At 40.4% G+C, this 10,136-nt stretch overlaps 1 protein-coding gene across 32 annotated transcripts in view; it reads left to right on the top strand.

Moving 5' to 3' along the window:
* The window catches only part of LOC107679075 (receptor-type tyrosine-protein phosphatase S-like), a 249,286-nt gene that overhangs the window by 229,268 nt on the left and 9,882 nt on the right, over positions 1 to 10,136 (top strand). For all 32 annotated transcript variants that reach the window (XM_016474496.1, XM_016474495.1, XM_016474494.1 and 29 more), the window contains 7 exons: positions 1,145 to 1,320; positions 2,669 to 2,788; positions 4,332 to 4,486; positions 4,666 to 4,951; positions 6,834 to 7,012; positions 7,114 to 7,240; positions 7,320 to 7,445. In XM_016474496.1, coding sequence (XP_016329982.1) covers positions 1,145 to 1,320; positions 2,669 to 2,788; positions 4,332 to 4,486; positions 4,666 to 4,951; positions 6,834 to 7,012; positions 7,114 to 7,240; positions 7,320 to 7,445 — 1,169 coding nt within the window. The remainder of the gene's footprint in view (positions 1 to 1,144; positions 1,321 to 2,668; positions 2,789 to 4,331; positions 4,487 to 4,665; positions 4,952 to 6,833; positions 7,013 to 7,113; positions 7,241 to 7,319; positions 7,446 to 10,136) is intronic.

The raw sequence follows: 10,136 nt of genomic DNA, 5'->3' as shown, positions 1-10,136 counted from the left end.
ATATATATATATATATATATATATATATATATATATATATATACCATTTCAAATTATTAAAAATATAGAACTATATTTTAATACATATTAATTGTCTTGTAATTCATGAATACATTTCTTTGTCACGTCCTGTAATTGGCTTGTTAAATCACCTCTATTATTAAGGTTATTTTGAGAATTACATGTTGGTACTCAGACCAACACTAAACCCCTTTAAGGCCCAGATCCAGACCGGGAAGTAACCCTGAAGACCCTGAGATCCCAATTTCGAGAGCCAAGGCCATATTTATGTGGTTTTGAGAGGTCTCATGACCTAGACCGCAAGATCGTTACCTCTAGCAGTGGCGCACAAGGGCTTTACTTCTGTTCCCGCCGCCTCATGGATCCTGAGCTTAGGCGGGAGAATGTTTGGCTGCTTTATGGGAGATTTACTGCGGCCCGCCCAGAGCGATGGCAGAAAGAAAGCGAGACGGGGTCCGGCGTGGGTTCTTCTCACTGATTTACTCCTAGTCCAGCCTAATTCCATCGTATAGCATCTGGCCCTAAATCAGGATGCTTTTGGCCGGCCCTCAGAGAGCTAGTCAGGGCAGAAAACGCTGGAAGGAAGTGAGAAAAAGCTGCGAAGGGGCTTGATGGCTTTTCTTTCATGGGGATTATTTTCTATGATGGATATCTGTCACAAGCTCTGCAATAGCCTCTTTCCAGACTGTGACTGTATATCATGTTATTGGAGCAGCAAGTTTTTCACAAGTTAAGAGACTCACACAGCAACATCAGCCATTTTGGAACTCTCTAAAAACAGGGGTATTAAACCACATTTTTTAAGTCAACAAGTAAAGTTAGTCACATTTTCTTGCACCAAAAACATCTCAAATGTATTTTTTACAAGACTTTGTGCTACTATACCTTTAAGACTCTTTGCATGTGCAATGAGGGCCGTTATACATGTCCATTTATAAATCTGAACGGTCATATGTTGATGATGTACTGATTTCTGTATCATAAACGTTGTGTTAGCTTTGTGTTATGTAGCATAGCATCAATCAAAATCCTGCTTTTTCATGATGTGTCCCTTTGAAAGTGAACATCTCTGTCATTCTGGCTCTAGCTCTCACAGTTACCAACCTACTTGCTTTGTTTCAAGGTATCACAGGCAGCGACTACATCAATGCTAACTACATTGACGGCTACAGGAAGCAAAATGCATACATAGCCACACAGGGGCCACTGCCGGAGACCTTCGGGGACTTCTGGAGAATGGTGTGGGAACAACGAGCTGCCACCGTGGTCATGATGACCAGACTAGAAGAGAAGTCAAGGGTGAGGCTAAACAAAAAAAAAATTATTAATCTGGAATACTATACACAGGTGTCGCAAAAAAGTGCTACACAAGAGAATATTGAATTAGAATGTTGATCCTCTCAAGCATAAAAATGTGCAGTATATGCAAATATTCTGTAAAATGGTCCATTTTATATTAGGTAACTATTTATTGATACTTTACTGTATTGAATGAAATGGTTTGCATTGCATTCTGGGATTGTCTTCTCCGCAAAAGACACATGCAGCATTTCAGTTTTGCCAAAAGAAGGTATCTTACATTTAGAAACAACCTTAACATCTGGAGCGTGCCGGTGATGTCTTAAAATCCTGGGTAGCTAGGCAGCTCTCTAGGTTGTGGAAGGGAGCTAATAGTCCCTAAGAATATAATAGGCCATCTCTCTTAGCCTTGTTAAAAAGACTGAGCTTCATACTGAACAAATTGACATTATTCCAGTTGAAATGCCATTGCCGGTTGAGTGGATGAGCAAAAAGGATGGAGGGAAATGGGACTTTCCTATAACAACTGGGAATCATCTCTCGGCTCTATAGGGGGGCAATTCGGCCCATTTACCACAAAAAAGAAGAGCGTGAGAGAAAGAGGAAGTTAAGAATCCCTCATCTTGAAGACTCCCTCAGCCGTGACGTCTGGAAGTTCATTGAAGACGATTCCGTCACACCCTAGACTGTCAGGCTCAGCAAACTCCGTCGATATCTCAGGACACCCCCTCTCACTCTCTCTCACCATCTTAGCGGGCGCCACATGGCGTATTAGAGCTCTGTCAGATGCAATCAGAGTGAGCCGTTCAATCTGCAGCATAAGCGCAAAGAACACATTAAACTTGCACATTTTTGAAGCAGCGAACTGTCACATCGCATCAGGGCACGGAGGGCAGCCCGACTGCTCGCCATGCTCCATATTGAGTGCATCTTTACAGCAGGCCAGGGGTCTGTCAATGTGCCAGGTGTCGGAGGAGGGAAGAAAAACATTATGCCTGGGTATTGATGTGACGTGGGTAGACGGGAAGGGTTTGAGATTGCAGGTGTGAACCCCCAGGACTGAGTGGTTATTTGTGAATCAGAGACTGTTACGAGTCTTACTTCTCATTTTCGAGAATCCAAAGTAATTTAGTGTCTTTGAAAAAGGCTTTAGTTAGCTCCCAGATAATTATTTGATTCGATCTTGGTGAGATTTATTTCAATGGCACTGTAATTCCTCAGCACACTGAAATTTGGGAGGCATTTGCATAGAGATGTCTGTGTAAATCTGAGTCAATGACCTCCAAAAAAGACAGCTAAACCCACATGAAAGACATAAGGTATGTTAACGTTCCCTCACCCTCTGCAGATAAAGTGCGACCAGTACTGGCCAGGTAGAGGGACGGAGACCTACGGTATGATCCAAGTGACGCTCCTGGACACCATCGAACTCGCCACTTTCTGTGTGCGCACCTTCTCTCTACACAAGGTAAGACTTTTTGTGTCCACAAAAAAGGCATTTCCTAGATAATATGTGCTCCCTTTCCTAGGAACACTTTGCTTTAGACGTTTTAAAGAGTTTTACGTTGTGCATGGGCCTCTTATTTCCCTCTGGACCTTAGAGCAGACACATTACACAGTTTTGCTTTCGGGCTCCGATAGACATACACAACTGGGATGACTGCAAACGGGAAAGTTTTTCCGAAACCCTCCCAGCGTTCTCATCTCGACTGCATACATCAACACACGCACATTTTTTTATAATCTCCTCATTCCACATCCATCATCTTTTAATGCTACGCCTGCCAAAGAGAGGCACTTAGCTAAGTGGCCCGAGCAAAACGACTCCATGCAAAATTGGCATCCCAGACGGCGCAGCGGTCAAGTAAACATGAAGTGGTTGGGAGCGAGGGAGAGAAATAGAGAGGGGTCAGCCAGTTGCACGGTCAGACCGTAACGTGAATTAAAATGGATTGAGCTTTTACTGTAGTGAAGGGCGCCCGTAAGACACGAACAGAAGCATTGATTAAAGAGAGACTGTCGTACAGAGCATGAAGAGCGTGCTTATGGTTACGGGATGATGCTTTCGTTTAAAGCCCCAGGAAAGAGAAATGAGATCTCTTCAATATCTCAATTGATTCTCCTAGATAGCACAGAAAGTAATTGGATCTTCTCAGATTTGTCCCAGTAATTCACTAGTTTCAGAAGAGATCTTCTGAGCTATGAATGAGCAATTAAATTGTCTTCTTGGACAGTCTAGAATAGATGAAATGGCTTACTGTTTTTTTTTTTAACTAAAGGGACATCTTCGAATACAGATGAGGTGTGTTTTTGTTGCACCACAGTTGTTGTATTGCATTGCTGGGCTGAATATTCAGAGTTTGCTTACTACCCTTACACACATACTTGCTGAAACAGTAAGGTGTATTTATGTGTGCGCATATCCTGCAGTCGCACACACAAAGTCAACCCCAGAGTCATGAATTCTTAAAAACAATCCTGCACAAGCCCATCCACTGCAGAGAAACAGCCTGCAGAAGACAGCCGGAGGGAAAAAAGTGTCTGGCAAAACTGGGCCAGTTTGCTCTTAATTACATCGTTTATTTATTCATTTATTCAAAGGAAGACTCTGTTGGAACAGCAGCGACATTGAGATGCAAAACCTCCCTTTAAAGACGTCCAGGATGAGAAATAAAGGCTAGCAGCTAGAACTAGCAGGACACTGATGTCTCTCCCTCTTCTTAACGAAATCTCCTCTGCGGCAGACATGTTCCTGGCTCCCTTGTTTTGTTAAAATACACTGTAGAAGACATTTTGGTGACACAAGGCGATTCCAGAACGTGTATATCATAGCATGTTTATGACACTGGCATGTAAGGTCCTTGAACTGCTAGACAGCTCCATGAACTCATGCTAACACAATTAAATCGTGCATTAATAGAACTAGGGCTAGATTTATCGCCACATAACCGGTAAGATTTATTTCTGTGCATTCAGGCAACTTAGCATCACAGCACTTGCTCTTCTTTCAGAATGGTTCCAGTGAAAAGCGAGAGGTCCGACAGTTCCAGTTCACCGCCTGGCCGGACCACGGCGTTCCCGAGTACCCCACTCCATTCCTGGCCTTTCTCAGGAGGGTGAAGACCTGCAATCCACCGGACGCTGGCCCCATCATCACCCATTGCAGGTCTGAACCTTGTTCCTACTTGTCAGGGCTCTCAAAGCCAGAAACTGGTCAGGAAGTCTCGTCGTTCAAAGTTGTAGTCAAGTTTGGTATCGTTCCCTAAAGTTGGCTTTTGGTTCTTGGTAATGAAACCAAACTTTTCTGCAACTTTCATCCCTGACTTGTGCAACATGTGTTTTCAGTGCTGGCGTGGGCCGCACAGGCTGCTTCATCGTGATTGACGCCATGCTAGAGCGCATCAAGCATGAGAAGACGGTGGACATCTACGGTCACGTGACCCTTATGCGCTCCCAGAGGAACTACATGGTGCAGACGGAAGACCAGTACAGCTTCATCCACGATGCCCTCCTGGAGGCCATCGCCTGCGGGAACACGGAGGTGGCAGCACGAAGCCTCTTCTCCTATATCCAGAAGCTGGCACAGGTGGAGACCGGAGAGCACGTCAGCGGCATGGAGCTGGAGTTTAAGGTAACCACAAGACATATGAAAAGTAGGAAGATAATCGAGCTAGTAACAATCAACACCTCTTGATGGCATGTTTTGTTACTGTAGATACAGATGTGAAACTCTAGCTCTAGTTGTGACAGAGACAACCAAAGTTGATGACAGCCAGAGAGGGATTGTGGAAAGGGTAATTAACACCCAGTGAAGACGGATGTTGAGGAGAAGCGATGTGTTCACTAATGAGCAGACAGGGATTGTGGGTTCCATTTGGCAACTAAAACACCCCTGCAGGTTTCTGGCCTCCAAGGCCTTGAAAAGCTTTTCCTTCTTTCCAGATCTTTTGCTCTTTCAGGCTCGTTCTTTAGCTTGGAACAAAGTAGTCCTCACCAGCTCAGGGAGTGGCATTGGGAGCATTAGTGAGGTGGCAAACCAATTAGTTTAACGATGGGTCCAAGTAGCAAGGTGATAGCATTTCTATTTTTAAAAATTGTAGTAGTAAAGCTCTTTTTATTGAGTAGTATTGTCAAACATGCTATTTTAGTAATCAAGTTGTGCATCTAGTGTTGCTAAAGCACAGCTCGCAATGTCCAGTTCATGACTTGAATGAGTTCCTTAAAAGAGATCATCAAACTAGTTAGCAAAATGTCTGAATTGCTTTGCAAATTGGTCAGAAACGGTTCCTCGTGAGCGAAAATATGAAGTAGCATCATTTTAGCTAATTGAGTAGTGGTATGCCATTCTAGCAACAAAATCAAATAGCAACATGCTAAGATGGCAGACCAATCAGTTAGAGTTGTGCTAGGCTGGTAATTCAGTGGTATACTTAGTCACACGTCACTTTTTAAATTAACACATAATTTATGACTGTTATTTGTCATATTTATATGGTTAGCATGGGGGATAGAATCTTTTGCCAACACGATGAGAGTGCTAGTGCTAATAAGGTGCCTACAGGGCTAACCATGTCAAAAACCTCTTTTAAACTCTACCCCGGCCCGCTAAACTAGCCAAAGTGTGTGTGTGTGTGTGTGTGTGCTTATTATTTCAACAGCTCGGTTCATAGTTGGCGCTTCCCACCGGAATGCCTCATGCCCCTCCAGGTCCCTCTTTGAAAGCTACTCAAAGACTCAAAGGAAAGACAAACAGCCAATGGCTGCTTCTGAAAGAAAGAGAAAAAAGACTAGGCCTGGAGCAGGAACTGAATGGATTTATAACCGGGCAAAGGCATTACCTGGCAGAACAGAAGAGAGAGAGAGAGAGAGAGAGAGAGAGAGAGAGAGACAGAGTGCGGCACAGTTTCTAGATGTGCCAGACTCGTCCAGTTAAAAGGAGACAATGCTTCCAGACAACTGACCTAGAAAACGGAGAAGAATTGTGGGTACTGTGGCTCGGTTGATGTTAATTGATGGTTACAAGCTCTAATTTGGATCATGAGACGAGGGTACGAGGTGTATGTGCGTGTACAAAACGGTGGTGTCCAGTCAGAGTATGAATATAAAGCAGCATCCTAAAAGAAACAGTGACCCATTTTGCCAATTGCCGCCAAAGTTGCATGACCTTCCGGTTGTTTTGGAGCAGGGTTTCGTGCCACCTGATGGACGAAAAATGTGGGTTTTGGTCATTATAACAGCAACGAGCATTGACAGGTTTCCTGCGAGCACAAGTAAACTGGGTCACCCAGTCTTGCCCATTTATAAACAGTCTGAGACTGAGAAAAATAGAGGCATTACACCAAAAATAAAAGGTCAGAACGGTTAAATGACTGCCTGAGATTCCCATGCAGCAAGTAATGTCCTTCAAGCCTAAATATCCGTAACGGTGTTGGAAGTAAACTCTATTTAAGCTGTAAATGTTTTGAGTTTTAGAGATTGGCTTGGATTGATCAATCGTCTTTCTTTTCCCACAGCGTTTGGCGAACTCCAAAGCCCACACGTCCAGATTCATAAGTGCCAATCTGCCATGCAACAAATTTAAAAACCGCCTGGTAAACATCATGCCGTATGAGACCACTCGAGTGTGCCTGCAGCCCATCAGAGGGCTGGAGGGATCCGACTATATCAATGCTAGCTTCATTGACGGATACAGGTACGACGACAGCGATCTGCAGTGGGAAAGCAACCCGAAGTCATTCGTTTTACCAATTTGAGCACCTTAATTCACAGGCACTCACTTTCTCTTTCCTGTAGACAACAGAAGGCTTATATATCCACACAGGGGCCATTAGCGGAGACCACTGAAGACTTCTGGAGGATGTTGTGGGAGAACAACTCCACCATCGTGGTGATGCTGACCAAACTGAGGGAGATGGGACGAGTGAGTGTCTCTCTTCAAGACCATTGGCTTTCGGCTTCCAGAGCATATGATTTAATTATGTTTTCGTTTGTTTTCGCAGGAAAAGTGTCACCAGTACTGGCCGGCGGAGCGCTCCGCTAGATATCAGTACTTTGTGGTGGATCCAATGGCAGAGTACAACATGCCGCAGTACATCCTCAGAGAGTTTAAAGTGACGGATGCTCGGGTGAGTCCTGAAATATTAAATTCAATTCAAGTTTATTTGTATAGCGCTTTTCACGATACAAATCGTTGCAATACAAATCGTTGAAATACAACAAAAACATATTGTGCCGAATGGTACTGAATGATTACCGTGTTCATATACCATACCTTTCCTGAGGTATTTACATGGTATTTTGAAGCACTTCAGAGAATATCATGGTGTTCTTATGAAAAATAATACTACCGTGTTATTTTGGACATTTACAATGATATTCTTGGATGTACCATATAAAAACCATTATATCTCCAAGGTATTTCCAAGAATATTGTGGTATTAATATGGTACATGTCCAAAAACCACAGTATTATCATGGTATCATGTATGAAATCATCTAAATACTGTGGTACTTTGACATTGTGATATTAAATATGACTATATTTACATACCATGGTACTCCAAGACTTTTCAAAGAATGTCATGTTTTCTTGGCATCATGAGGTAAAAATATGGTAATACCATGGTATGTTCACATATACCATGGTATTGAATGATTACTATATGTATATACCATGGTATTTACTGCAAAGAGTGTCATGGTATTATCATGACATATATCTAATAAACATAGTAAATCATGGATTTAATACAGTAATACTGATGCTAATAATATATTTTTTTTTTTATATTAAATATGTATTTTATATATAAATTAGGTAACACTTTATTTTAAGGTGTCCTTATTACACATATTACATGTACTTACTATTATAAAAAAACTAATTATGCATAATTACATGCAAGTACCCCTAAGCCAAACCCTAATCCTGACCCTAACAATATAGTAAGTACATGTAGTTAATTAATATTACTCAGTACGTAAATGTATAATTACACTGTAACAAGGACACCTTAAAATAAAGTGTAACCATAAATTATATTAAAAAAAAATATTGTTTACTATATTATTATATATAATTATTATATATAATTGCTATATATTAGAAATGATATATTAATTCTGTATATTTTATTTCATTATATTTTTGAGTATTTTATTAATTTCTTATATGTATAAATATTGATTCATATACATACATAATACATATTATATTTTATAATGTACATCATGCGGTAAAAACATGGTAATACCATGGTATATTATTATTTATTCATATAGCATTTATATTAAAATATAAATCTAGCATGTTTGTATTTATATTATTATTATTATTTTTACATTATATAATTGTTTTATTTTTATTATATTTTTGAGCATCATTTTAGTATTAATAGTATTTAGTAATATGTATAAATTAATATTGATTTTAAATATTGATGTAAATCATGCCATAAAAACAAGGTAATACCACATCATTGTTTTCTTCTTGTTTTTGGAAGCACATTGTTGCAGATTACATTAATTACAAAGTGTTTCGGGTAAAAATAACGCAATTAAATTTAGTTCTGTATCCATTCTGAGCCAAAATACTGTTAGATGTCTTATAATCGTGTTTCCCATGAGTCTCAGCAGTAGGTCTTTCTCTAGAAATGCCTGAATATCCCATCAAGCGAGCGACTGCTAGCAGAACCGCTCATTTAACGACTCCAACCCTCATCAGTCGAGTGGCCTTTCCAGCAAACCGTTAAAGCGAAACACTCTGAGCGGACAGGCCCAAGACGAAAAGAGCATCCCGAGCGTCGCTCACTCCAGCCAAGCACTTTAATCGTGATTTAATCATCCAGACAGGCTCTCCAGTAATCAGACTGCAGCGAGAATCAAAGAGAGCTTTAATCAGAGCCGACTGGAGGAGGCGGAGCCTGGACTGAGGCATGATGGGACGCCGCTGCGCTCGCTTCGGCAGAGAACAAGTCACATATTTAAAGGGTTAGTTCACCCAAAAATTAAAATTCTGTCATTAATTACTCACCCTCGTGTCGTTTCAAACCCGTAAGACCTTCGTTCATCTTTGGAACACAGATTAAGATATTTTTGATGGAATCTGAGAGCTCTGACCCTGCATAGACAGCAACGCAACTGAAATGTTCCCAAGTCCAGAAACGTAGCAAGGAGATCTGTAAAATAATCCATGTGACATCAGGGGTTCAACATCAATTATATACTTTTTGTTGCGTTTCTGGACTTGGGAACATTTCAGTTGCGTTGCTGTCTATGCAGGGTCAGACAGCTCTCAGATTCCATCAGAAATATCTAAATTTGTGTTCCGAAGATGAACGAAGGCCTTACGGGTTTGAAACGGCATGAGGGTGAGTAATTAATGACAGAATTTTCATTTTTGGGTGAACTAACCTGCTTGACTGCGATCAAGCTCTGTCAAGAGGATATATATAGACAATATTCAGTTTATATGTTGCTATTTATGTATTTGTTCTGAAATTACTCATAGGAATCAATCAGAAGAACCAAAATTTTGACTAAAGCTATTGTTGCAAAGTTATGTAGTTGGTGTGTGTTTTAATGAACATGAGGAAGAATATTTATTTTTAATTAATATTATAATAATTAAATATTATTAATAATATGGTATTATTTTATTATTAATATTATACTATTAGTAATAATATACTGTAATAAAAATTATATTTTATTCATTTATTATAAAAAGGCATTGTTAACCCGTTTTTCATTAACTTATATATAAAGAGTGTGTACAATTTAAATTATATTTTTGGGTATAATTTTAATATTTAATT

This window comes from Sinocyclocheilus anshuiensis, unplaced genomic scaffold (assembly GCF_001515605.1).
Source record: "Sinocyclocheilus anshuiensis isolate Anshui unplaced genomic scaffold, SAMN03320099.WGS_v1.1 scaffold1580, whole genome shotgun sequence".
Classification (NCBI taxonomy): domain Eukaryota; kingdom Metazoa; phylum Chordata; class Actinopteri; order Cypriniformes; family Cyprinidae; genus Sinocyclocheilus; species Sinocyclocheilus anshuiensis.
The sequence above is the reverse complement of the archived record's forward strand: the minus strand, read 5'-3'. Positions and strand labels throughout refer to the sequence as shown.